Source organism: Phyllosticta citribraziliensis (assembly GCF_038025025.1).
Source record: "Phyllosticta citribraziliensis strain CPC 17464 chromosome Unknown J3D65scaffold_1, whole genome shotgun sequence".
NCBI lineage: Eukaryota > Fungi > Ascomycota > Dothideomycetes > Botryosphaeriales > Phyllostictaceae > Phyllosticta > Phyllosticta citribraziliensis.
Window position 1 is genome coordinate 1,012,421 of NW_027117338.1, and position 26,473 is coordinate 1,038,893.

Below are 26,473 nucleotides of genomic sequence, written 5' to 3' on the forward strand. Positions count from 1 at the left end.
GCTTGTGGCGGCGTCCGAGGAGCTATCGTTCACTGCCCCGGCAGCTTTACCCAAAGTTGTGCCCTTCTTTTTGGCACTCACACACTGCGCCGGCTTCTTTGGTGGATTGAATAGAACAGTCAGTGTTGTTGAGCTACGAAATTCTGTACTTTACCCCCTTCTGTTGTCGTCATCCTTCCCATCGAATTGCATCATCATTCGAATAATCCAAACCAACGCACAATGAGGCAAACATTCACGTCATATGTATAGCCTCTGCAATTCTTCAGCTTCTCCCTGCAACCTCTTCCACATCAAACTCGAGGGGCCCCACAGCCCACGTCCACCCCATTAAGAGAATTTGTAGAGCCAAGGACACAGCACAAAACAATCTCATCCGGAATTGAATCCATTGACTCTATGTATACCCTCTGTGAATGTGTTTTGTTCGGCGAGCGCTCTCAGCCGAGCCCGCGTCAAATTGTCCCATCCCATCCCATTCCGTCCTGTCCATTCTATCCCATTTTGATTTCCAGCCGCACTCTGATCCAGCATCCAGCATCCGGCGTCAATCTGAGCGGCCTCGCCTTGCCTTCCCTTCCATCTATAGACGCAACAATCCATCCATCAAAGGAAAAAAGCAGCCTCGAGGGCAAAAATGAAAAGGGGACAATCTAGTGGTAAGTGGTGGTCAAAGTGGTCGTCTCGATCGATAGGAGACGACCGACAGACAGAGAAGAAGAATAGGAAAGAAGAAAAATAAGAAAGGGGGAAATGAGAAGAAAAAGGTCCGACAAGGACAACGAGCGCTTCCATCAAGCGCGTGCGCGCGCAGTCAGTCTGACGGTTTGACCTTGACCCCACGCCGATTCCAATCTATCGAACCGGCTACGAACACAGCCTGATGATTCTCAGCAATCGACGAAAGAACGACTGTGCCGGCGTTGGCTTAAGCCAAGCAAACAACGAAAGCAAAGAACAGACATAAGCAAAAAGTATGAGCCATAGCCATTGCAGTCAACCAGGAAATAGCTATAACTACAGTAAAGCAAGATAGGGTTACTAGCAGAGAGGTAAGAGGTAAAGGGGGAAAAAGAAGACAACAAGGGTGGGGAAAATAGAAAAGTGTGTTGGAGGTAGTGACTAGCTGCAACACGCAAGGTTTCCCGCCCTTTGATTGTCATTACTCCGTTCCCAGTCCATCACCCGCCCTGCCTGCCCTGGGTTGCCTTTTGCCTCGCCTGTTCCACTCCGTGTCAAATAAGCCACTTGCCCGCCCCCACGTCCCCTGTGCGTAGCTCGTCATCGTGAGTAACCTGCTCGAATCCTCTCCTTTGGCTGGATAAGAGATGCCGAGGACAGAGGGGAAAACAAAGAGGCCACCGAAGAGGAGGGGCGACAACAGAGGCAGCAAGTGATTCTGCCCGCCGATCCGTTCCGTCGAAAGAGAGAAACTGTCATGATACACATGCTCATAGCCATAGCAAGGGGAAAAAGGAAAAAGGGAAGAAAAGAAAGAAGTGCCGGTGAAGTAGAAGCGTGCTGAGCATGATTCCTATCGTTGATGCACGGAAGAAATCATGCCAAGGGGTATTGGGGTGGCTGTGACGGGAGAAAAGTAGTTGTCGGGACAAAACCAAGTCTGCGGCTCTGAGTTGACCGGTCTCATCGTCCAAGAAAAGTCGCGCGAGACGTTGCCCCGATCGAGAAGAAAGGAAACCGGCACGACTTCAGAACTTTTGAGCACCACCCAGGGAGTCAAGCGACGGACCGAACGCCTCATACGCCGAGTGGGAGTATCGAAGAAAAGAAGACATTGAATGGACGACGCGGAACGATTAGGTCAAGAGCTATGCTCAAGCCTTGTTCTCAGCGGCCTCTCCCTCCTTGGCCGCCTCCTTGGGAGCCTGGTTCTCGTCCTGGCCGTTCTCACCCTTGGACTTGATGTACTCCTGGTAGACGCCCATGGCCTCCTCAACCTTGGCACGCAGGGCGGACTCATCACTGGTGCTGAGAAGAGTCAGTAAAGCAGTGTTGAAACAGTCGAAAAGGCAACTTACAGGTTGATGAGCTCGGCGTTGTCCATCTCCAAAAGCATACCGGTAATCTTGCCAGCAAGCTCGGGCTGCTGGGTGTGGATCTTGGGGTACAGGGCCTCACCAAGCATCTGCTTCTGCTGAGCCTGGGGCGCAGCGTTGAGAGCCTGGAGGTCGAGGCCGCCTTCGGCAGCACCCTGGCCAGGAGCAGGGCGGCCGCCGGGGAAGCCAGGAGCCTGCTGGCGGGGAGCACCACCACGACCGGCGTTCGGGCCGCCGCGGTTGTTGCCGGGCATTTGACCGGCCATCTGGGGCATACCAGGCATGGGCATACCGGGGACGGCACCACCACGGCCGGCACCGCGACCACCCATGGCCTGCGCGGCGAGCATCTGAGCGTAGGCGGGGTTGAACTGAGGAGGAATGGCACCGGGCATAGGAGCACCGGGGTAGGGCATGCCCATGGGCGGCATCTGCTGGGCGTTGGGACCGCCACGGCCACCCTGCATGGGCATACCGCCAGGGAAGCCAGCACCGCGTCCACCCTGGGGCATACCCTGAGGGTAGCCAGGCATTTGGCCGCGACCAGGAGGCATGAAGGGCTGCTGTCCAGGACCAAAGAACATCTGGGGCTGGACAAACTGCTGAGCGGGCATGCCAGCAGCGGCAGCGGCCTGCTGCATACGGATCTGGTTGCGGGCCTGGATGGTTGCCTCGAGCTGGCTCTTGCGGACGTCCTTGCGCTGAGCGAGAGCGACGTAGAGAGGCTTGCCGCCGGACATCTTCTGGTTCATCTCGGTAACAGCCTTGGTAGCCTCGTCGGGGTTGCTGAAGCAAACGAAGCCAAAGCCCTTGCTCTTGCCGAGAATCTTCTTCTCGCCCTTGATGGTGACCTTGTCCATCTCCTTGGTGAGCTTGTCAACGCCGTCCTTCTTCTCCTCCTCGTCGTCGGACTTCTTCTCCTCCTCCTCCTTGTCCTCTTTCTCATCGTCCTTCTTCTCCTCAGACTTGGGGCTCTCGGAGTCAGAACGATCGACGGGAGAGGTGTCGCGCATGACCTTGGCCGAGGTGATGGTGCCATAGGGAGCAAACATGTCGCGCAGCTTCTCATCGTCCACGTCGTCGGTGAGGTTCTTGACGTAGAGGTTGACACCCTGGTACTTGGACTGCTTCTCGGCGCGAGCGGCTTCGTACTGCTTGCGGAGCTCCTCCTCACGCTCGTGCTTCTTCTGGGCGCGACCGACGTACAGCTTCTGACCCTTCCACTCGCGGTCGTTAAGGTCATCCACAGCCTTGGCAGCGCTCTCGTGCCTGGCGTAGTTGACGAAACCAAAGCCGCGGCTCTTGCCGGTCTCTTGGTCACGAGCCAGCGAGGAAGAAGTGATTTGACCAAACCTCTCGAAAAGCTCGCGGAACTCGTCATCGGTGACATCAAGGTCAATGTTCTTAACGTAGACATTGGTGAAGTTGGCCTTCATCTCCTCGAACTTGCTCATGCGGTCCTTCTTGGGAATGTGGTGGCCGACAAACACCTTCTTCTCGTTCAGAAGCATACCGTTGACGTGCTTGATAGCGTTGTTGGCGGCCTCGGCAGTCTCGTAGTGGACGAAACCGTAGCCCTTGGAGTTTCCATGCTCGTCGGTGGCGACCTTGCAGCTGAGAATGGTGCCAAAGGCAGCAAAGGTGTCGTGGAGGGCCTTGTTGTCAATTGCCGAGTCGAGGTTCTTGATAAAGACGTTGCCCTGGCCAGTCTTGCGCAGAGCGGGATCACGCTGGGACCACATGATGCGGCACGGCTTGCCCTTGATCAGGGTGTAGTTGAGCTCCTCGAGGGCGCGCTCACCATCCTCCGAAGAGTTGTAGTTGACGTAGGCGTAACCGAGCGAGCGGCGGGTGACGGCGTCACGGCAGACGCGAATGGAAGCGACCTGGCCGATGGAGGAGAAGAGCTCGAAGAGCATGGCCTCGGTGACGGACTGGTCGAGCTCGCCGACGTAGAGCGAGGCCGAGTTCTGGTGCGCGGAAGGAGCGGCGGAAGTGGGCGTGGGCACCTCTGCGGCAGTCGCGGAGCCGACGTTGGTGTTGATGGCAGTGCCGTTCGCGTCGGCAGCGACAGGCGACGTCTGAGCGGCATCAGCGGCCGGAGCGGCGTTGGCAACCTCGGCAGACATTTTGCTGATAGTGTTTTCTGGACTGGTCAGCGGTGGTGGAGGTCGAGGGTGCAGAGACTCGAGAGGGTTGGCGCGAGCGGTGCGCGAAAATTATGCGACAGGCATGTGGGCTTTGCTCACCTTGAGTAAAAAGCTAAAGAACACCTAACCGATGGAGAGAAGAGCGAGCTCGTTTGACGACCGAGGCAGGACGTGTGCAGTGAGTCAACGGACGCGACAAGCAGAAGCAGCGAGCTCAGAAGAGGTGAGGGCGAGGGTTCTGGGGCCGAGGAGCAGAGTGGGCGACTGGTGGGATTGAGATGGAGCAGTCGCGTCGAAGCCGGCAGCTGGACTGGAGGTTTTTTGAAGTTTTTAACTTTTTTTTCAGTGGACGAAGTTTTCTGGAGGGAACCGGGGGCAGAAGAGAGACAGAGACTCAGAAAGAGGCTCGCTCGGGAAGCAGCGTGTGCGTGTAGCTGTGATGGGAGGTGGGTTGGCTTTTGTCGCGACGACGGGCGACTTTGTCTGAATGAAATAATTTTGTGCCAAGCCGCCTCGCCAAATTCGGCAGCGGCGGCCCTTGGCGCACACTCCGGCTCCCGTCACTCCAGTCACCACGACCTCTCCGGGCACAACTCCTCACGCGGCCTCTACACGTCCTCCTCACTGGGCTGGACTGGACTGACTGAACTTGACTGGACTCAAATGTCCATTAGATCCTACCACCCCCTCACTCCTCCAAAATATGGCTCGCTAACGTCATCTCCAACCTCCAGCCTTTCCGGCGTGCGCCGGCCGTTGGCGAGCCCTCCATTACTCAGACTGCACAAAGACCCTCAAACGGTCCTTTTGCACAAAGAATACATCTTCGCCTTCTAGAAACTATCAAACAATCCCCAAGGCTCCCCTCGGCGTTCTTTCATGACGTATCTCCTATGCATGCTCCTTGTACACCACCGCAAACGGGCCTCACCGACAATTAAAGGTGCAAAACAAGCCATTCGACTCTCTAGCAAACAACGACTACCACATGCAACCATCCCTCGGCCACTACTCTTGGAGACTCTCGTCCCACCCGCCTCGGTCCTCCAAGAACTCCTTGACCCTGTCCATGCAACCTTCCAACCCTTTGCCCAGTGCCTCGCTCCACTGCCCTTCCACAGTGCTCACCTTTTCCTTCAAATCAAGCGTGAGACGCTCCTCTTCGTCACCCCGAATGGCCGCGATCTCGCCCTCGACCGTCGCGCCATCTTCGCCCTCTTGCGTCCGCTGCGTGCAAAACAACCTCGTATTGGCCGTCATGGCCGCCGTCTTGACCTCGTGCAGCAAGCAGAGTAGATTGGTCTGGCTCTCGATGAACTGGTATGCGCTCCGTCGAGCGTGGACGAGCACGCTGAACAGGTATTGCAAGGGAAAGTCGGCGTACTGCGGATTCTCGGCCATCTCCTGCGCCGGAATGGCGATCTGAAAGGCGTCGCTAAGCCGCTCGGGAACCTTTTGAACTACGGCTAGCAGGCCAGGCGCAATGTCCCAGAAGGCGGATAGTTGATCCTCCACTCCCCGCGTGACGTTTTGCTCAATGGTGGAGAGCAGGTCTTCAGAGCGGAGTAGAGCCTCTTTTTCGTAGCTGAGCTTGCGCTCCGATGAGTCGCCGTTGAAGAAAGCTTCTGCCTCGCGCATTTTCTCGGTGTTGTTGGCAGCTTTGTACGGAGTGAGGACGACCGTCTTGTAGAGCTCGTTCCGTTCGCCTTCGAGCTCAAACAAGTCCTTGTGCAGGTTCTCCCGTGCCTCGAAGAGCCATTTCAGCAGCGTCAACTTCTCGAGAATCTCAGGCTGGTTGTCTCCTTCTTCCAGGCTCTGATTTGGCGAGGCCATCTGCGCATCGTTGCACAGCCCGCTTCGGACGTGTTCAATGCAAGCCGTGGCTTTGCGCACGCGCTCCGAGAGTAACGCGTGCAGGGGCGTCATCACATCTTTCTGGAACATATCAAACTCCTGCTGCACTCGTCGTTGCGTAATCTGCGCTTCTGTCACTTCGAATTCTGCTTCTGCCTTGGCTGCTTCAGCAAAGGTAATTTCGCCTGCGCGTACTTTTGCTGAGATTTCCTCTCGAAGCTCAGCACGCCTTGACCTCTCCCCTTGCAATCCTCTTTCGCGAAGGGCACCACCTGTTGTGGTATATTTTTCCTTGATCTGCTTGGCATCCTCGAGCTCGTGGAACGAACGCAAGTTTGCACGGATCGGCGCAAGGTCAGGGTGGTTGTTATTGACTGCAGGGTGGTGGCGCGGGTACGGCGGTGGCAGAGTCACGAGGCGGCTGACATCCAGTTTCCTCGGATCTGGCGTGCTTGGCGCACTCGAAAGCCCGTGGAACTCCCATTGACTTGGCGATGAAGATGGCGGTGGTTCAATCTTTTCTGGGGGATACGAACTCCCTGGCCAGCGGGCCGCAGTGTTGCTGGGCCCGGGCAAGGAGGCTTCGGGTTGGAATGAGTCCTGAACCTCGGCGAGATCTGAAAGTGCGACTCCCATGTACTTGCTTTCTCGTTTGCTTCTTTCAAGTTTGATGCGGTCGTTGCCGTTTGAACCGTCGGCACTGCCCTCCCACCAGCGGCTAGCCGAGCGACCTCGGGAATTCTCTTCGTCAGGAACTGTGCTCATTGCCATGCTTGGGATAGGGGAAAGACAGGGCTGCCAGCCGCCTTGACTGTCGCCTCGAGCGCGGCCAGGCTGGAAGCGAGGGCTCCCTCCATGACTTGCAGCGCTACTAACGCTGAGTGGGGACTCTGAGGCTGAAATCTGTGGATGGGGACTATATCCAGGGGAAGAGGTCGAGATGCTCGCATAAGACTGGCTCTCTGAGACCGACGACGAAACAGAGTCCTTGCGCTCAGTTGGCCTGTCGAGAGACATGTTTGGGGTCGTGCTTCTACGGCCTGTGGAGGGAGTCTTGTAGCTCCGCCACATGTCCCTGGTGAGATCCAGGATATCGCTCGCCATGGCATCGAATGCTCCTGAGTATCGGTCTCGACGCAGTCGCGATTCGTTGACAATGAAGTCAGCAAATAGTTCCAATCGTTCCTGATCTGTTGCTGCGGCAGTTTCACGTTCGATGAATGAACGGTGTCTTTCTAACGCTGCTGTAGCGAACATTTCTTGGTCTGTTGGCCGTCCAGACCCTAAGCTCTTACTGCCCGACACGGAAATAGAGGCGGAAGGGGATGAACGGGAAGGTAACAACGGGACCGGCATTGGAACATTGTCGTTTGGTGTATGCAATATATGAGACAAAGGCCTGTCTTGTGGTGTCGAAAGTGACGACATCGTGGAGATCATTGGAGCAGAATGGGGTGGCGACGTAGGTAGTGTCTTGAGCGACTGGGCTGGGGCAGTTTTACTTCGGGGTTCGCGTTCGAGTACCTCTTTTCTCGGAGAAAACGGCGGCGTGGGCGCAGAGAAGCCAAAGGCAGAAGGACATGTTATCAGTCTGTGAGGTGTCTGACGTGGCGTAGAGTGACTTGACCGCGGCAAGTCTCCAAACGACTTGCTCGATTTAGCGCTCGGCTGTCCACTTGCAGGGGAGTAAAAGTCCCGCCCGCTATTTGGCGTAGGCAGCTTATTCTTTCGCCTTTGACTGATGGCGCCCTCATTGGAGGCGAGTACCAGATTTGCTGGCCGAGCTGGCTCCATTGCAGCAAACCAGGGGTTGTTACTCGGTTCGATAGCGGTTAGGATTTCGCCAGCACGTTCGCGAGCGGCACGACTCTCGCTGCGCCTCTCTCGAATACCTCTTGCGCTAGGGTCTCGCAGTGCAGGCTGACGATCGAGATCACTGCAGGATCCTGACGTTGCTGGTTGTGCCGTTTGAAACTCATCTGCCGCGATATTTTGCTCTGACTGATGGGGGTCTGCCGTTGTGACACGCAGAGATCTACTGCAAGGCGATCTAGAACGATTGCGCGCTTCTTCCTCAGTCCAGTCGGCTGGGGTTGGGGGAATAGGCCCAAGAGTGCTAGCATGCCGGTGAGGTCTCCGTGGTTCCGGCATCGACAACTCGGCAGGTGATATACGGGAAGAAAGCTCGGCGGCTCTATTGGTGCTTTGTGAGCGCGAGCCACTTGGCGGCGGCCCAGGTGGTGGAGGGGGAAGAGGCATGCCCGGTTCCCACGCAGCAGCTCTCGCCTGGGAAACGTGGTCTTCATTTCTGATAGAGGTCCCGATTGCGCCGGTAGATGCAGCACGGCGGGAAGCTGGAGGGCGCCCAACACTCTCTGGGCTCCAGGGCACCTGTCTCTGGGGTGGAGCAATCTCATACGGCCTGGAAATGTCAGCTTGTCAGTGCGAGATGGCAAAGTTGACTTACATTGTTCCCGCTCCCGTGTTCAGAGCCGGAGTCCTCAGGAGGGCTTCGGTGGTCTGATGTTGCAGGCTGTCGATCGCATTAAAGGACACAGGCTGTTCGGACGGTCCTCCTCGACTTCTCAGAGCGGAAAAGCTGAACCTGGGATTTCTCTCTTTCGGCCGAGATGAGGAGCGATCTCGTCCATTGCGTGGAGGAGGTGGAGGAAATGCTGCTGAAGGCAGCGCCGGGGAAGACGTCAGGGTTCCTGAAGCACCAACAGGCCGAGGACGTCCACTTGTTCCAACAGAGGGCGTCCCGGTAATTGGCAAGCCTTGATCTAGGGGTCCGATCCTTGAACCCGAGGCTTGAGGCGCTGGGAATGCTCCGCCCGATAGCACCGGCGATGGGTTCACAGACTGCGATAGACTGTTTCTGGGATTTGGAGAGTACGGTGGCGGTGGAGAAGGTAAATTCGCTGATGAAGCTCAGACTCAGCATTTTGTGTAGTGGGAGGAGCAAGTGAAGAAGAAACATAACTTTCGACACGAAGGGAAGAATGGTCCAAATATTTGGTAGTATCGAAAGAATAGTCTTACCTTCCATGCCAGTTGCTTCCACCGTTCCCCTCATGGCGCTTGAAGATACAGAGTGGGGTACATATTGGCCACTGACGGGACCAGATCGACTCCACTCCTGCGGGTTGTAGGAGGCCACCATAGATGTCGCACGGTAAGCCATTGGTGATGTTCCCCTTGACGCGCTCGAAGGAGCGGGAGAGTTGTGGAGAGAAACGCCTCTATTGGACGCAAGCATTGGGGAGAAGGGGGTACTTGAGGGCGTAATGGCAGAGACGGAAGTCTGCAGGGACAGTGTCCCTTGTTGCTGCTGCGACCCAAACAAGCCGTTTGTTGTGAGAGCTGGCGGTGGCACAGCGATGCGCCTTTGAGAAGCAGAACCAGACGACGGGGAAGGCCGTGCTACAGCTGGCACTATCGCAGGGGAAACTCCTGAGGCCAGTGGAGGAAGCGTGACCGGAATGTTGGAACTCATGGCGCAGCAGGATACAGCCTTACTTTTGCGAGGCGCTTCTCGACTGCAAAGCTGCTTGCCTGGCTGTATTCCGTCGGCTTGGAAAAGCAGTGTTCAGCGGCTGCTGGAACAAATTGCGCTGCGCAACACACGAGGAGTGGAAGAGGCGCTGCAGCTCAAATCATCCCTTGTGCATATGCCACCGAGCGAGGGCGTAAAAGTTGTCTGATGTGTGACCAAAAAATGGTTCCTGGAACAAGAGTCTAGCTGCCGGCTGCATAAAAGGAGTAGCTAGAAGAAAGACTTGGTGGTGGATATAGAAACGCCATTCGCCCAAGCTCTGCCCGCATTGGACGCGGGAGGCGGGCAAGCGGGTGTGCTTGAACATGGTTGCCAACGTTGGTCGCGCGGCCATGCCCCCAATGGCGATAGAAGCAGATCGACCTTGCAGAAGCGAGGGTCTCCGAGCAGGGGATGAGACGAATAAGAGAACCAGACGCAAACCTCTCAGCTGCGTGGGAGGGATGTGCAGTAAGGTGGACAAGGCCGGGCGCTTAATCCTGATCCTCGGTGTGACCGTTCTGGGGGCCGTTGACAGAAGCCGCGGCGCGATGGAACACAAAAAATGGGAGGGAAAAAGCCACAGCGCGAACCTCAACAAGCCTGCGTGATGTTTGACGCGCAGGTTTCAAGTGCTGTGTGTTGTTGAAGAGGTGTTGTCGTGAGTGGAAGGTTTCCCACCAGAACAGTGCTAAAAATAGCCACTCCGAGCGGGACTGCCGCAACGCACGCGAGCGTGGGCTAGATAGGCCCCTCCACTCCCCTCGTCGCTCAAACCACGGCACATGCAGATAGTCGGGTGATGTGGACGCAAAAGATGGAATCACGACTGCCATGTTGCGCTTGAAACCCGAAGTTCATTCGAACATGACATTATTCAGCTACAGACCCCAACTTGCCCCAATCCGAACCTAACAATTTGCTTTACGCCAGTCATAATGCATACAGGTATCAAGAGTTCCGAGATTCACCACCTATTTCAGGTACCCGTGCTTCTTGTGGACGTCGATGACCTTCTGGACCTCGTCATGGCTACCCATGAAAATGCCCGATCGGTCGTGGATGTGTTGTGGAACGACTTCGAGCATCCGCTCCATCTTGCTGTTCACAGCTTGTCCACCGGCTGCCAATCGTCAGTACATGTACATGAGCAGCCTGCGGAGCACTTACCATTCTCGAAAACCATGGCCATGGGACCACATTCGTACAAGATTCGCAGCTTGCCCTTGGGGCTCTTCTTGTCGGCTGGATAGGCAAAGATGCCACCATACAGGAGCGTTCGGTAGGCATCTGCTACCATGGATCCGATATATCTGGCGCTGTAAGGCTTGCCGCCTTCCGTGACCGGGTGCTTCAGGCTGTCGATGTATTCCTTGACAGGCTCCTCCCAGTACAGGCTGTTGCCCTCATTCACCGAGTAGATGGCGCGTGTCTTCGGGATCCGCATGTTGGGGTGCGTAAGGATAAACTCGCCAAGGGAGCTGTCGAGGGTGAAGCCGTTGACACCACCACCCTTCATCGTCATGACCAGCTGCGCCGAGGCACCATACATGGTGAATCCACTCGCGACGAGCTCAGTTCCCGGCTGCAGAATGTCTTCCTTCACCCCCTTTGCGCCCTCGGCAAGTCTGAAGATTGCGAAAATGGTTCCGACTGACACACCCGCGTCCAGGTTGGAGGATCCGTCGATGGGATCGCACGCGACAGCGTATCTTGCGTCGGGGTATTCCTCGAAGGTGATTGCCTCTTCTTCTTCCTCTGATACGAGCAACCGAACCTTGCCGCTGCTCCGCATGGCCGAGATGAACAGGTCATTTCCAATAACGTCGAGCTTCTTCTGCTCATCGCCAGTTGTGTTCGAAGATCCCGCCAGACCAGAAAGCTATCGGAGCGTCAGCCGACGACCCGGCGGCAGGGAGAGAAGGTGCTTACGTTGATCAGGGAGGCTCTCCGGATGTAGTAGGAAATGCTCTTGAAAGCAAACTGCAGTGCGTGGCACAGGAGCCTGCGCCATTGTCAGTCAAGGGAAACACAGGGCCGGGGAGGAGTATGCGCACGTAAAGTCTCCCGTTGCCTCCTTGACCTTGACTTGCTCCTCGGTCAAGAATCTGGTGATGGTGATGATCTCTGTGTTGATCTTCTCCTGGCCGACAGGGCCGGAGCTGGTTTCGCCATTGGTAGTCATTTTGAGTGGGAGTAGTTGGTTGCAACGAAGTTGACGAGCGTTGGAGGGGTATCAAGAAAAGGTGGTGGGATGAAGAGGGGTCGTCTGGGGGCAAAGCTGTTGAAGTAGGCAAGGCTCTCGTCGAAGCTGGACGGCGGATATGAAGTAATGGAGTGGGTACAGCTGGGGTCGGGATCGCGGAGAGTAGCTCGGTCCAGGATTTAGGGCTCGTGGTTGGGTCGCTCCTCCTCGGCAACAGTGGGAAAAAGAACGGGTCCCAAAGATCTTCAATTGATGTCACGATGAACTGGCGTGGAGGCGCTCAAGCTGGATTGGGACCTTGCCACGGCCACGGGCAGCAGATCTATATATGCGTCTGGGTCCTTGGACAGATGGCCCTTGAACGCGCAACGTACATTGCGCTGCAGTTGCTGATGGCCGAATGAAAGGGTGAGGGGCAACGGAGGCGGGCACGCGGGGTCGCGTCGAGCTTAGAGCTTGAGAAGCTCAGCCGCCACATGCGCTCCAGCTCCCGACATCTCCCGCTCGACCGGCGGGCTGGACAGCGGCTTCGAGCCTAGACTGGGGCTTGCCGCCCGTCACGACAACGTCGAAAGTGTCCTCGTCGCGGAGCGTTCAGGAAAAATACACTCCCGTGTCTTTTCCGAGCTCGGGTGAAGACGAAGCTCGCGCGTTTGGGAGCATCCATGGCCTTCCGTGTCGGCACGCGTTCGGCGAGGTTTGAGCTGCTTCTGGCCTGGCAGGACGCTCAGGGATAGAGTCAGGAGTGTCCTCGCGGTGAGATTTGGCCGAGGAGCGAATGCAAGCAGCTGCAGGGACTGTTGTCTGTCCTTTGGACCTTTTGCGCATTGGCGATGACAAAGGGGGCGGAAAACTCAGAGTGCGGCGTTGGCGAGCAGGGAGCCAGACAGGCGATGACGCTTGTCATGACCAAGAAGATGGTGTTGAGTCGCAGGCCTGATCAGTAACCAGGCAGGTCGCTGACCTGAAGCGGCCCAGACCTGGAAACCCCAGCCCAGGGCAGCCCAGGGCAGCTGGACGGCACCCGACGTCATTGCGTTCCCGATCGGGTGGAGTCTGGGGCGCGGGCGCCGGTCGGCTTCGGCCCGGGGACGGCGCTGAGTTGGGTTGGGCGACGATTCGCCGCTAAGCGACAGAAATTTGTCCCTCCATCCAACAAAAGTCGTCGACAGACCTAACTCTGTCCCTCCCACTCCATCATCCCACCACTCTCACCACAGCAGAGCTCACAATGAAGACGGGCGGCTGAGTGGCTGCTTTGTCGGCGCTGGCCTCACAGGTAAGACTCCCTCTCCTCTCCCCCCCCCCTGCTTCGATGATGAAAAGCAATACCACAATCAAACTAGAGTCTTTGATCTCTATCGAGAAATGAAACTTGAACTTGCTTGCACGTCAGTCTGAGAAGTCTCAAAGCCGCCATGTTCATTCAGACATGATGCGACCGCAGCTAACGCCTGTCAAGCAGTCAGACATCCCATCTTGCGACTTCGCGACCGTTGCGCGCACCGCCAACTTCCTGTACGTATCTCGACTCCCATCTCTCCCGTCCCACAAGCCCACAAGATGATCATCGTGTTTACACGCTGGAAATTACCGTCAGAGACCTTCGGGTTTTAGAAGATAACAATAGGCTGTTTCTGAGCAAGCTTTTCACACGCGCATTGACATTCATCGCACCGTTGGACCAGCTGCTAACGGCTCACAGATCTAGGAGCTGAAGGCCTGGTTTCCTTACGGTACGATCTTGCCTTCCCAGCTATTTCGAATCATCTCGAATGATGAATGGCACTGGGCTCCGAACAGCATGACGGATACGCCCCATCGCGGCAGGCCTAGAAAACCTCGCCCACTGATCTCGCACCGGCACACTCGCTATTTCAGTATCATGGCTAGTTCTCAAGCTGAGACATGAATTTCAGGCAGCACAATGGCGTTATCACCCAGCATCGCCGTCGATTCTCCCACGAGTGGTAAGTCACGAGAGCTTATTTCTTTTCGCAAAACACGACCATCATGATGAACCCTTAGATGACGAGTCTTATCGGGGTTTCCCATGCAGACAACACTTTTTCAAATACCATTCATGCCTAACTGAATTTTCGGTCAAAATCTTGTTGCTTTACTTGGGTCTTTGTCGACGCATTCTAACAAGTCACAGACCCAAACCGCTCCTGTAGTCGTCGCATTGAAGAGTACGTCTCGCGCCGTCGAAGTCCTTTGAACTCAACATGATGAAACGACATTACAAATTGACAAGCATATGTCCAAGCCCTAGGGCGAAGACGAGACTGTCTTTTCTGAATCCATCACCGAGAGATCAGTCCAGAATGCTGAAAAGGGTTTCTGGGCTAACATGAGACCTCAGGATTTTGAAGAATTGGTGGGACCCGAAAAGTCTTCACAACTTCGACAGGTACGTATCCACAACATCATCTTCTCTCCCCTTTTACATGATGATTCTTTTTCAATCTCACGACGGTCGACATAGCCACACGTTGGCATTGATGAGAACGCCCGCTGACACGGGCTTAATCTGAAAACCATTCATGTCATTACTTGCTTCGAACTCTTTGAGAATCTCGCTGACATGTTCTTCAGATCCACCGTCCTTGTGACTTGGTCGCTTCCACGTGTTGGGTTTTTCAATGATCATTTCGCCTTGCGCGGGAGGTTGTAGAGAAACACGTTGGGTCATGCTCATGGCACTGTTCTTAATGCTTGTGCTGGAGTCATCCAATGTACAAGATCCACGCCATGATACCTTTGCATGCTGCTCGAGTTTGAATGTTTAGATGTTGGTATTGGCTGCCGCTCTGCACAAAGCAACCAAGATCTATGCTTCCCACGCTGTCTAGCCCCTTGTTCAATGCTGTGTCTAGCCTGATCGTCCTTCTCCAACGCCACCTTTTTGTACATGACGTAGTTGCTCGTCTCACGGCTCGATCTTTTTGAACACCAATGCCTTGTCCTGCCATAGCCATTCGCGAGATGACCTTGAGATACTGTCGTGGAGACCCGTTCATTCGCTCTGCGGCCCAAATTATACCATCACGGTGGGTGTCGAAGGAAATGGGACCTCCTGGCAATGCGAGCGCATCTGGGGGAGAATTCCTTTACTGCCACAGTTGCGTTATGGAGCGTTTAGCTGTAGCTGCGCTCAGGGAGCCGTCACTCATTTCCGCGGCCACACTCAGGGAGTCTGTCTCATTTCTTTCGACGCCCACTGTGCCATTGCCCATCCCACTATGATCCAGACTCTTTGGATCCCCCCTCGAGAGTCGGTAGGTCCATGCCAACCCTCCTCGCCGAGAGCCGAACGCGCTCCTCGTCGGTCAGATTCGCTCCGGGGTTGTAGCGTTCGACCAAGGTGATGTACATGCGCTGCGCTCTTGCGTATTGCGCATACTGTTCCGTCTCCTCGACGGACGGCGTGCGCACGGGCTGCTGCTCAGCTGGGGTCTGGAGCGAGCTTCGGATGTGGTGTTGCAGTGGCGAAGGGTTCGAGAGTATGGATTGCGAGGCGCGCGTGCTGGCGGCGTGTTTTGCCGGGCGCGATGGTAGCTCGCGCAGGAGGCGTCGATAGAGGGAGCGGAGTTGCGGAGACATGCTGGACTAGCTCTGAGCCGGGTTTGAGGGCTGTTGGATAGGTTGGAGGCGCTAGGTAGAGCAATCAGGCGGATGTGGGTGCGTGTAGTGGTGGAGAGAGATATGCGGATAATTTGCGGAGAAGCGGCGGTATGTTTTCTCCTCCGATCACCAGCTCCCACCCGACACTTTTCTCTCCAAACATTCTACGCCCCTTGCAATGCTGAAGATACCCGGCGTGGCATCTGCGACATTATCTCGACACAGCCTTCGAAGTCTTGAACGACGGCTTCTCATCCCGCACCATGGCATCGTGTTCCAACGAGCCAACTCCAAGTCACCTCAACTTGCGAAGACACGATTAGAGCGAAGGGGATTCGAATTACCAAAACGCAGCACTGGCTTCGTAGGACAATCAAAACGAAAAGTCAGGACACCTGAGGTTGTGGAGAAAAGACAAGCGCGAAAGTTGAAGAAAAGGGAGCGGGAGGCCCAATCAGCGCGGGACCGGCAGACACGATCAGAATCACCTGGACATAGGAAAACGAGAGAGTCAGAAAGAGTTGATCTACCAAAACACAGCACTGGCCCCGTTGCAGGATCAAAATCGAAGGTCACGGCACCTGAGGTTCCGGAGAAAACACAAACACAAAGGTCGAAGAAGCGGGAGCGGGAGGTTCAAAAGTCGACGAAGCAATCAGTCCAGGGCCGGCAGACACGATCAGAATCATCTGGACATGGGAAAATGAGTGAGGCAGAAGGTTTCAATGTGCCAATCAGACGTGTCAATGGGGAAATTTTTGGAAGACATAAATTACTCGAACAAGGGTTAGATGTAGATGTGCCAATTCGCCAACTCGACCCATACTGGAAGAAAGACCCCCCTCAGAGTACACGGCTCGGACATATACGAAATCCCGATTTCCCAAGACCCAACGAGCCGCACTTTTACGTCGACACAGCTCCACCTTCCGATGATCAGCTGCGAGATGCCCGACCGTTCTTCCTAAACACGATTCCCAAGTTCGCCTTTTCATGCAGCCACTTCGCCGACTTTCCAAAGAGCGACGTCCCCGAATTCGCCTTCATCGGCCGCAGCAACGTGGGGAAAAGCAGCCTGTTGAACGCCCTATTCTACGGTCACTCTTACAACAAGCAGCAGGAAAAGGAGCTGGCAAGAGTTGGGGCACGCGCAGGACTGACGAAGCTCATGAATGTCTTTCTGGCGGGCGACATAGACGGCGGCACCGAGATCAAACAACACAATGGAAAAAAGAGGACAGAGCGGTGGATCAGGGCCGGACGCGGTATTGCCATTGTTGACATGCCTGGTTACGGCTTTGGAAGTCACGATTCCCAAGGCGAAGAGATAATCAAGTACCTGTCGCGGCGAACACAACTGCGGCGGACTTTTGTTCTGATCAACGGCGAACACGGGCCGACGAATCTCGACTTGGAAATGTTCAAAATCATGGCGCAGGCGGGAATATCGTACCAGATAGTCTTGACCAAGACGGACAAGTGCTTGAGCCCGGGGAATGATATCCCCTCGGTCATCCGGCTCAGATACGGGCTGGAGCTGTTGCAACGGACCAAGTCACAGCTTGACGAGATGGTCAAGCCGCCTCTGAGAGACGTCCTGTGCGTCAGTGCGGAAAAGTCCCTCTACTCGGAAGGACGATCCAAGAATGATATGATTGGCATGAATGCGCTGCGCTTGGCCATGTTGCAAGCTGCCTCGATGGCCCGGGAAGAACCCCTTCCACTACCCATCGCCAAGATTGACCCAAAGGAAAATATGAGGAAATAGAAAAGAAAACTCCCGGTCGAAAATAAGGGAAAAAGATTTGAGCAAAAGCACCTCCGAGAGGAGATCAGGAAGAGGCGATTGGAGGTCATCAAGCAGAGAATGCAAGACTTGCAGATGATACAGGAAAGGAGAAAGGCAGAGGAGGGGCAGAGTCAATAATGGTAGCACCTTGCCGATCAGATATTGGAACTCATCAAGTTGAGTGGAAAACCTCGACCAGAAAATGGAGGAGGATTGGATGGAGAAGGTCGAGGAGGAACCAGGGAAGATCGCTTCAAAGATACAACAAACCCCATCCGCTGAGAATACACGACTAACAGCCACTCCACGCCTAGAGGTTGGCTCGCCCACCTGTTGTCCGACTCGAGCCAACACTGTAACATTCCTCTTGTCTCAATCCAGATTGACGTGGAGTCAGAAGATGATATCGAGGAAATGTTGGAAAGCGACGTCTACATTCCGCTCTATGAAGCTGGCTTTGGAGAATAAACAATGCCCTTTGCTGGACACGTACTGGCATAAGTCGTGTTGGTTGGGACATATGTTCCATGAGGCACTCTCCCAGCCAGGTGGTAGTAGTACCACAGCTCATTGAGGATGTTTCCCGTGCATCCAATGTGTGGCAAATAGCCGCCTGTTGCTCGGACAAAGCAAGCCTCAATATCTGCCAGAGCATACGTCGTGCTGTTTGAAGGAAAGATGCCACAAGCTGTGAGGTATTCCTCGCTTGGCAATTGCTTGAAGAGGGACACCGCTTCATTGAGGAATTGGACAAGCTCGAGATGCTTTGTATAGTTGGAATAGCACGATGGTCTGATGGTAGACATGCATGTGCCGTGTTTGGCCCACTCGTGCTCCCACAACTCCTCGTCTGTGCCGTTTGTTGTGGTGATCACCGGGTCATTCTGAGAGCAAGCTTAGTTCGCAGCACTACAAATAAGGACTTCATCCCACGCACTCTCCAGTAGACACGCATGTAATCGATGAGGCTCTGTTGGTCGTAATCTTCCAGTATTGCCGCCATGTCCGTGTAGTTCCTCGAATTGTCACACGAAGCAGGGTAGCTCCCATTGCAATAATCATTCCACAACCCGTGAAGCGTCCATGTGTTTTCCGGGCCCCCAGCTGTCGCAGAATACAACTGGGTCAGCAGCAGTAGCCCGCCGGGAGACTCGACGCAGCACGTATCCGTTGTCAGGCTGTCCGATGAGCATGAAAGAACGCCCAGATCATGTTTTGAGCAGGCGCCAGAGGTGTGAGGCGCGTTGAGGCGTGCGGCTGAGAGGGAAATGTAGGCTGCTGCGCCCAGAATCAGATGAAGGATCGCCATGGTGGGAGGAGAGCACACTGGGAGGCGGAGGACGCCATTGTACCTGGCTGCGTTATAAGCATCTCGTGCGGGCAGTGGAGGGGGCGCTGGCAGATGTCAGGTACGTCTTCAAGCGAGGTACGTCTTCAAGCGAGATACGAGCAATTGTGAGCTTCTGATTTGGGAAAGTAAAGGCCGACGAGTTGATAGCTGCAGCAGGTCCGTGTCGAGTTGTGGAGTGCCCTGGAGTGGAGGTCGATGCAGGTGGCAGCTGGGCCCAGGGAGAGCCATGAGAGTCCGTGCTTTTGATGTCATAGGCAGGCAAACATCCACGCCTACCAACTTCTCCCTCCACGTCTCCATTGCCTCTATCGGCTCAGTCAGTAATGCGAATCGACTGACCTTTATCAATTCATCACTTGGACCACGACGTGTGCAGTCCTGCTGCTTCTTGGCATTCCATCGTCATTAAGGGTCAAGGAAAAGAAGAGGCAATATTTTTTTCTCGCTTCGCAGCTTCGCCAACTTACGGGTCTCATAACTTGTCGTGCCACACGGACTGGTTGCCGGAGTGATGACGGCGATCGACGAGCCAAAGATCACCGAAGCAGATGTTGCTCGGCTGCTGGAGTGGTTCGTAAAACACGGCGGCTTCATCCATCCTAGTGTGAGGTTTGGCCAAGACAGCGCTGGCGGCATTTCCGCCTTTGCAACTGAGGATATCCCTGGACCTCCCCGGGGCGGCATCAAATTATGTGCCTGTCCGCCCAAACTTCAGCTCTCGCAACGTCAGGCTCCGCAGGTGCTGTGTGGTTTGCTACCAGAGCACGTCCTCGCAAACATTGCGCTCATTCACGAAGTATGCCGTGGAGAAGATTCGCTATGGGCACCTTACATCAAATGCTTGCCGAAAGCGGATCAGTTGACGACTCCCATTTACTTCAAAGAGGAGAGGACTCAGGTCGCAGCTCGTGAAAAAAGAAATGACACCGCCTGGCTGCTCGGGACGAATCTCGACAAAGCATGGCGCGCGAGAGAGACTCAATGGAAAGAAGAGTACCAACAGTCGCGTAGAGCCATGGAAATGAGTGGCATTCCATTGGCTGGATACTCATGGTGAGGCATGACAAGGGCGCCGGCCGAGCCATACAACATCTGGGCGAAATGAAAGCTAACACATACATCAGGGACCTCTTCAAATGGGCCGCAACCATCTTCACCTCGAGATGCTTTCCTTCAGATCCTGGCTTTAGCAAAGCGAACAAGCAGTATCGCGTCCTCCTGCCGGTTGTCGATCTATTGAACCACAAGTTCCCTACAAGAGTCAACTGGTTCTTCGACAAGGGCTCATTCCAGCTCAGCTCGGAGGAGCCTCTGGTCCAAGGCCAAGCAATTTTCAACAACTATGGTGGAAAGGGAAACGAAGAGCGTCAGTTGACATTGTGCTTTTACGGTCTCGTTCACTGATTCTGGCAGTGCTTAACGGATACGGCTTCTGCATCCCCAACAATCCTTGCGATACTGTAGCGTTCAGATTCGGCCAACTTCCTCCGCCTGTGGTCGAAAAGATGACAAAGGCCTTCGGCAAATGTGAACCGGTCTTACACGTCCGAGGTCGCAACTTTTACGGTGGCCTCTATCCAGTGAACTTGGAAGATTATCCCAACGTCAAAGAGTCAGGTATTCCACAAGAACTTTGGGCTGTTATGGAGGCATTCAAGAAATTCGAATGCAATCGAGGTAGCGAAAGAGCAGTATGGCGGGACACCCTGTCTGCCAGGTGTGATTTGCTCGAACTACTCTCCACCAGGTACGACAACATCGACCAATGGGTCGACTTCCTTCAGCCTGAGCCTCTGAACGACAAGCAGCGATATGCCAAGATGTACCGGGACGGCCAAATGACTATCTTGAGAGAAAACATTGAACAACTGGAAGAGCTTTTGCTTGAGGAGGACTTCTTCACACTTGAAGAGGCTCTCGAGGCCTTGCGAGTGGACAGCAACGAGGCTGTGCAGAAGTGGCAGCACCTGGCTAAGAGTGCCTTCGGAACGAAAACTCTGAGGAAGATTCGCGACAAAAATCTGGAAAAGGAAGGCTGGATGTTGTGGCTCTGTGTGGCTTGGCTATGCGCGAGTGAGTACCATTAGCTTTTGCTCAAGAGCTCCACTGACTAGTGCCGCAGATGATTACGATTCCGAAAGACCTTCACGCATACGAGGGTGGATCAACGACTTGCTCGATTCACAGCCCTTCAACTCCGACTCTGACTGCTCCGACGACTCCGGCGAACAACCCGAACCACACGATATGTTCCAGCAGCTTGGCGTGGAAGCATGGGCGGACGACCGCGTTGGATGGGTCTTGTTCGAGTGGGCAACGCGGACGGCTAGAGCAGAGGCAAGAGTGCTCGATCTGCTAAATGATCATGAAAAGGCTGGCAAGATGGTGGTTTGTATGGAAGAAATGTGAGGAACTCAGCCTCTTTCATCCATAAAAAGGCCCGGCGAGTAGCATTCTGGTAGTAAGCATGGTCTTCTTGCAACCATTTTTCATCTTGGCTCTGATGCCTCAGGCAATCTGCCTTGTTCTTTCCTCCTCTGCCCCCTTCCCTTTACCAGCCAGTTCTATATTGGGCGTTAGCGCGCCCACGCGCCTGTATATATTTGCACGTCCATTGACGCGCCGCCATCTCCACCGAACATCACAAATCATTTTGATTGAAAACCATTGCCTCGCCGCTCTTCGTAAGTTCTCCGCTCCCGTATCCAGAGGAGAACAACAATGACTACTTCATTAGCTTTCAATAAAAATGATCATCCCCACCACCATCGTCGTCGCGATCGCTGCGGTTGGGGTCGTCGCGTTCCTCTTGGTGCTGACGGCTTTGCTCTGCGCTGGGTACACGCCCGCGTACTGCGTCTCCTCCGTTCGGAAGCGTCTCAAGGCCTTCCGTGACAAGCAACAAGGAGACCCAGAACGCGGAGCCGTGGAGCCTGGCGTGGAGTTGCCCCAGTACCCTGGGCGCGCTGACTCCACCCAGCCTTCGTCACCATCCTCGCCGCCTCTCCCGCCGCAAGCGCGTCTCCCGTCCTCTCGCCTGCCGCCACCGTCTCCGCCGGCCCCAGACACACCAGTCTCCCGGTCTCGGGCAGCCAACTCACCTCGCCGGGCCTCGAGCCCTGTGCTCTCCATCATGTCGCCGCCGACGCCAACTTCAAGCGGCAGGGCTCGGCCGAGGCCGAGGCCGGTGAGGCCGGATACTGTGTTCTGGTGGCAGGGCGTGTCAAGTTACCAGAGACCCAGGCCACTGTGAGGGGAGGGGGTTGTCCTGGTGAGTTCCTCTCCGTTCTCTGATGGTACACGATGATCTCAGATGCCCTGTGCTCTTCTCCAGCGAGGTGTTGACTGTTCCCAGGATGCCTGTTTGTTATTCGGCCGGGTGCAGTACGGGGGGAGCCCATGGCCCCATCCTTTTTCTGTACAGGTAAGCCGCACCAGCATGAATGCTCCCCGTCGCAACGCACTAACTCCAGCTAGAAGGCTCCAAGGACGTGGGTCTGCGTTTTGCGGCCACGCGAAATCTGCCCTGTGAGCAGCAGGTAAGAATGCCAATGTCAATAAACAGAAGAGGCAAGCTGCTAATGGTATGTTCAGAAGCAAGCAGTCAAGGTGGGAATGAAATGGAGTGGTATTCAGTGGCCAAGCTCCTCCCAATGTGCAAGTTCGTCGTTGTTCCCCAAGATAGCCTGGGATCGCCTGTTCAACGTCCCTAATGAAATGACTCCCGTTGCCATTGATGGAACTGTGATGCAATTGATGTGTACCAAGTAGTTGAGGAAATCTATATGGTGTTGACGCCGTCGTGGTCGCCAGCCAGTGATTTGGCTTGGATTACGCTTACATAAAGGGCCTAGCGCGAATTTCCAAAGCTTCCGGCCGACTCGACGATTCTTCCCGAACCAGCGTCGCCCTCGCCTTCAAGCCCACCAGCCCACCGCTCCAACGATCCTCACGGCAACCGCATCCCAATCGTTCAAGATGGGTCTCGCAGACTTCTTTTCCGACGTCTACTCCACCCTGGCCGGCCAGCCCGTCGAGGCCGAGGCCCCAGCCTCCGAGGAACAGGACACTCAGGACCAGGGTACGTACAACAGAGGGAGTGCCGAGCAGAGAGGTGCGGGTGTTCGCGGTGGTGCGAGCACCCAAAGCCCCGCTTCGCAGAGCCAGGAGAGTCCCCAGGAGGCCGAAGCAAATCGCATGGATTCCAAGAAGAACGATACTAAGGGAGCAGACACTTCCAAGGACGAGCCCGCCGAGGAGGAACCCGCCGAGGAGGAGCCCGCCGAGGAGGAGGAAGAAGAGGAGGAGGAGGAGCCTGAGGACATCAAGCCCAAGCTCGAGGAGGGTAAGTTGCTACAACAATCCTGGGAGGCACCCAGCCTGCGCCTCTCACTTGGCTTCCACTTGGACGTCATTGAAGCGCGATTGGCAACCTCGAATCCGCAAAAAGAGCAGGGCAGTGACTGACAATCTTTACAGAGTGCGCCAACTCCAAGGAATGCGCCCCCGCCAAGCACCACTACGAGCACTGCGTCGAGCGCGTCCAGAAGCAGGAGGAGGAGAATGGCAAGGCAGAGGAGGATTGCGTCGAGGAGTGTAAGAATCCCCACGCGCTGCCGGAGGAACACAGCCAATCTCGCTGGCGTTTGGTGTCTCGGCCAATGGCAAAGCCGCAATACTAATGATGTAAACAGTCTTCCACCTTGTCCACTGCGCAAACCAGTGCGCCGCCCCCAAGCTCTTCGCTGCCCTCAAGTAAACGCACCTCGCCGAGAATCGATGCGATCCCTTTCCCTTTCGACGACGATGGCGGCGAAAAATCCGAGATCAACCCGACAAGCCTGTGTACGCTCGAGCCCCTCCGGGCCTCCGATAGACGACCGAAAAAGACGGCGTACCTGTACAGCTCTTCTTTCCCGAATCCCAGCATGTATATTACGAGAAGGTGTTAGCAGATCAATAGAGCAGAATCTGCTGCGAATGGCATAGAGATTTCACGTATTGTCATGTTTCGCTTGTCGAGTGCAACCGCCGTGGCCAGGTCATGATGAGTACCACTTTCATTTCTCAAACTTTTGGGATGTTGCTCAGCTATGACCGCTCCTTATGCCGTACCGTTGATGTCTGACAAATAGCAAATGGGGAATATTCAGGTATACGCAAAACGAAAAGCCCTCAAAACGCCAATGATCTGCACCTATGCTTCATGCGTTTTCCACGACATCGCCATGCGTGCTCGCAACCCGGATTCCCTCGCGCTGGACCCCATCGGCCTCGACCCTGCCTTCCCTCCTCGACTCGCCGAATCCCAGGCTCTTGACGCCCAAAAGCAGCGGCGCAGGCAGTACCGCCAGCGCTACAACAGCCTCGAATATGAGAGCTTTCCACATGCTGCCAGGCGGTCTCCACCCCGTGCTTGTCTTGCCCTTTTGCTGGCAATCATCCGTGTTCGGACAGCCCGGCTCTTTCAATGCGTCCATGATGACAATGAAGATGCCACCCAGAAGCTGACCGCCGGCCCAGCACAGCGTCGAGCCAATCTCAGGCGACGCAGGCCATGTCATCTCAACGAGGTATTCCAACACGATGGGAACGAGCGCAAAAGACGAGGCGCCCAGCAGCGCGGCGATGATGAACGGCGCGGCTTCGCTGCGGGTCGGCGGCGCAAAGATAAACGCAATGTAGCAAGCCACCACGACGGGACACAGCACCTTAATGACCAAGATGTAGGGCTTTGGATGGCGGCGGTCGATGAGTGGCGACAGCAGCGCGCTGAACAGCAGACCGACAAAGATCAGAAGCGCGCCGCAGATGCCGGCGTCGGTCTCGGAGAAGCCGTACGGGTACAGTATCTGGTTGAGTAGGGAAGAGAAGGCGTTGAAGAAGCCGACGTAGACGGCGAAGGGGGCGAAGACGAGGTAAAAGGAGCGCGAGCGCGCGATCAAGCGCAGACTCTCGGCCAGCGTCGTTTGCGGAAATGACGACGACGCGCTGGCCGGCGTTGGCGGCGCCGCGGGGATGAAGAAGGACGGCAGCGCCGCCGCGGTCGACAGGATGGCCGTATACAGCACCATGTCGGGCACGTCGCGCGGCTTGCTGACCCACATGGAATTCACCAGCTGGCCCAGCGCCGCGCCCAAGGGGTTCGACAGGCTGGCCACGGCCGTCGCGGAGATGCGGCCCTGCTCGGTGAACCAGAGGTCAGAGAAGCGCGTCGGCGCTGCCAGCACGAAGGGTTGCGCCAGCCCAATCATGATCTGCCCGACCATGACGGCGCCGTACTTGCCGCTTGTGGCGCGCGCTCCTGCATACCGGATCCAGGAGCCCACGAGCGTCAGGGCAGAGGCGACGAGGATGGCGGGCTTGGGGCCGCGATGGAGGATGGGCATGGTTACACTGCAGCCGTGTGTCAGCGCGTGGTTGAGCATGGGGGTGCCAAAATGGGAAGGAGGGCGGGTGATGGCTGCATATTGAGTGGACTTACGGGACGGCCGCGATAAATGCGAAGAGAAAGGCGATGCTTAGCCAGTTGATGACGGATTCAGAGACCTGAAAGAATTGGGCGGCGTCTGTTGAGACGGCGGAGAATGACAACCACTGCGTCGCGCATCAGTGATCTGGTCTTTGAGAGATGTTTAGGTTGATAGGGTGCTTACATCCCAGCTGATAACGATGTTCAGCAGAACGAGTTGAGCCAGTCCGAACCATCGTCGTTTGTACACACGGTAGACAACCTGTGAGCCATGCGACTGAATTCTGTCAAGGTCTTGGTGTTGATGATTGTCGACATGGTTATGATTATGGCCATCCTGACTCGCGTTAGACGAGAGTTGCTGTTGCGTCACCTCGCGAACCATGTCGGTCTTGTCGAGGGCCGGGAGCTCACGACGAGGTTGGTCCATGGCCGCGTGCTGGGCTCTCCGTCGACGTCGGAGCTGGGGAGAGGAGAGAGGAGAGGGCGCGTCTCAACACCAGCCAGCGCAACGGCGGGCCCGCCGCAGGTTAAGAAACCCGGCATAGCGTCTTATGGACAGTAATCTGGCAGAGTTTCCCGTCCCTGTTTGAGTCTGGTTGACCAATGGTTGCCGTGTGCGCATAAAGGGCCCTGCGCGCCTTGTCCTGGGTTGTTGGAGGATGGCGGGAAGCTCCTCACGCTGGAACCAACGCTCCTCGGTTCGTGGGGGCAGTTGTGGCGCGGGGCTGAGGTGGGCAACGAATTGCGCGTGCTGATGTCACAAGCCTTCGGCTCTCGACTCGTCGGCTGCGTCGTCTCTAACGCGACTTGGCTAGTTTGCATCACCTCCAAAGTCCGCCTTGCCCAGACTGTCAACCTCTTTGTCTTGGCCCAATCTCTCTTTTCAGCGTTTGGTGCTTTTGGCCCTGCAGCCGTCTTCTTTGGGTGTCATCAAGGATCCTCTCGCCCAAGGCGTTGCCAAGCACACCATATAGGCGCGGCTATAGCCAGAGCTACTCCTCCGCAATATGCCAGCGTCTGCGCTTAAGGTTGCCTCGGTCTTTTTCACGAATCCGATGCTGAGCGAGCACGAGAATCCTTCCCGCCTCGAGCCTATCGTAATCCCTGGGGCTCATAGTGATAGTGCGGGTTAATCTTTCCTGCCTTTCTTTGAAAATTAGCTTGACTTCATGCAGGATCGACATGTAAGAACTGACATTACGCACCACTCTACTGTGATTCGAGTTCATTGAATCTCCCGTGGCGCGCTTGCCAGCACCGTCGAGGCTAGAAACATCGATTCAACGAGGAAAACTGGAGAGCTGAACCTGAGTAGATTTGCGGCATAACTGGCCATCATGTTGGAGAGGTACAGTCTCCTTTGATCTGGTGCCCGCTGATAGCCGGCCTGCCAAAAGAGTCAGTCATGAGAGTCAGTCATGAACCTTCG

General features: G+C 55.6%; 10 protein-coding genes across 10 annotated transcripts; 4 read left to right on the forward strand and 6 right to left on the reverse strand.

Annotated features, from left to right (window-relative positions):
- Positions 1 to 1,835: 1,835 nt before the first annotated feature.
- Positions 1,836 to 4,186, reverse strand: J3D65DRAFT_643472 (uncharacterized protein; the record flags this gene model as incomplete). Its single annotated transcript, XM_066802089.1, has 2 exons — positions 1,836 to 1,989; positions 2,040 to 4,186. 2 exons carry the CDS (start codon positions 4,184 to 4,186, stop codon positions 1,836 to 1,838), a joined length of 2,301 nt encoding a protein of 766 aa, XP_066659587.1.
- A 1,029-nt stretch (positions 4,187 to 5,215) lies between these two features.
- On the reverse strand, positions 5,216 to 9,557 carry J3D65DRAFT_599002 (uncharacterized protein; the record flags this gene model as incomplete). The annotated part of the gene is made up of 3 exons (XM_066797874.1): positions 5,216 to 8,483; positions 8,529 to 8,982; positions 9,104 to 9,557. The coding sequence occupies 3 exons, from the start codon at positions 9,555 to 9,557 to the stop codon at positions 5,216 to 5,218; spliced, it is 4,176 nt and encodes a 1,391-aa protein (XP_066659588.1).
- A 1,013-nt stretch (positions 9,558 to 10,570) lies between these two features.
- On the reverse strand, positions 10,571 to 11,781 carry J3D65DRAFT_663607 (fructose-1,6-bisphosphatase class 1/Sedoheputulose-1,7-bisphosphatase; the record flags this gene model as incomplete). Its single annotated transcript, XM_066802682.1, has 4 exons — positions 10,571 to 10,719; positions 10,767 to 11,478; positions 11,529 to 11,601; positions 11,654 to 11,781. 4 exons carry the CDS (start codon positions 11,779 to 11,781, stop codon positions 10,571 to 10,573), a joined length of 1,062 nt encoding a protein of 353 aa, XP_066659589.1.
- Positions 11,782 to 14,820: 3,039 nt separating this feature from the next.
- J3D65DRAFT_16702 (uncharacterized protein) lies at positions 14,821 to 15,508 on the reverse strand. Its single transcript, XM_066794215.1, has one exon. It carries the CDS (start codon positions 15,406 to 15,408, stop codon positions 15,046 to 15,048), a length of 363 nt encoding a protein of 120 aa, XP_066659590.1. The 5' UTR covers positions 15,409 to 15,508; the 3' UTR covers positions 14,821 to 15,045.
- Positions 15,509 to 16,336: 828 nt separating this feature from the next.
- Positions 16,337 to 17,149, forward strand: J3D65DRAFT_534851 (P-loop containing nucleoside triphosphate hydrolase protein; the record flags this gene model as incomplete). The annotated part of the gene is made up of 1 exon (XM_066796699.1): positions 16,337 to 17,149. A coding segment is annotated over one exon (813 nt), but the record flags the coding sequence as incomplete, so codon positions are not given.
- A 438-nt stretch (positions 17,150 to 17,587) lies between these two features.
- Positions 17,588 to 18,803, reverse strand: J3D65DRAFT_16625 (ribonuclease T2). Its single transcript, XM_066794209.1, has 2 exons — positions 18,156 to 18,803; positions 17,588 to 18,102 (listed from the first exon to the last, which is right to left on the reverse strand). Exons 1-2 carry the CDS (start codon positions 18,525 to 18,527, stop codon positions 17,662 to 17,664), a joined length of 813 nt encoding a protein of 270 aa, XP_066659592.1. The 5' UTR covers positions 18,528 to 18,803; the 3' UTR covers positions 17,588 to 17,661.
- Positions 18,804 to 18,841: 38 nt separating this feature from the next.
- J3D65DRAFT_609331 (uncharacterized protein) lies at positions 18,842 to 21,217 on the forward strand. Its single transcript, XM_066798674.1, has 4 exons — positions 18,842 to 19,622; positions 19,694 to 19,935; positions 19,983 to 20,642; positions 20,692 to 21,217. Exons 1-4 carry the CDS (start codon positions 19,081 to 19,083, stop codon positions 20,976 to 20,978), a joined length of 1,731 nt encoding a protein of 576 aa, XP_066659593.1. The 5' UTR covers positions 18,842 to 19,080; the 3' UTR covers positions 20,979 to 21,217.
- Positions 21,218 to 21,318: 101 nt separating this feature from the next.
- J3D65DRAFT_599009 (uncharacterized protein) lies at positions 21,319 to 21,822 on the forward strand (the record flags this gene model as incomplete). The annotated part of the gene is made up of 1 exon (XM_066797875.1): positions 21,319 to 21,822. One exon carries the CDS (start codon positions 21,319 to 21,321, stop codon positions 21,820 to 21,822), a length of 504 nt encoding a protein of 167 aa, XP_066659594.1.
- Positions 21,823 to 22,547: 725 nt separating this feature from the next.
- Positions 22,548 to 23,328, forward strand: J3D65DRAFT_599010 (ubiquinol-cytochrome c reductase complex 17 kd protein-like protein; the record flags this gene model as incomplete). Its single annotated transcript, XM_066797876.1, has 3 exons — positions 22,548 to 22,914; positions 23,049 to 23,165; positions 23,264 to 23,328. The coding sequence occupies 3 exons, from the start codon at positions 22,548 to 22,550 to the stop codon at positions 23,326 to 23,328; spliced, it is 549 nt and encodes a 182-aa protein (XP_066659595.1).
- Positions 23,329 to 23,773: 445 nt separating this feature from the next.
- Positions 23,774 to 25,426, reverse strand: J3D65DRAFT_544960 (major facilitator superfamily domain-containing protein; the record flags this gene model as incomplete). The annotated part of the gene is made up of 3 exons (XM_066796740.1): positions 23,774 to 24,965; positions 25,054 to 25,166; positions 25,226 to 25,426. The coding sequence occupies 3 exons, from the start codon at positions 25,424 to 25,426 to the stop codon at positions 23,774 to 23,776; spliced, it is 1,506 nt and encodes a 501-aa protein (XP_066659596.1).
- Between the last annotated feature and the right edge of the window lie 1,047 nt (positions 25,427 to 26,473).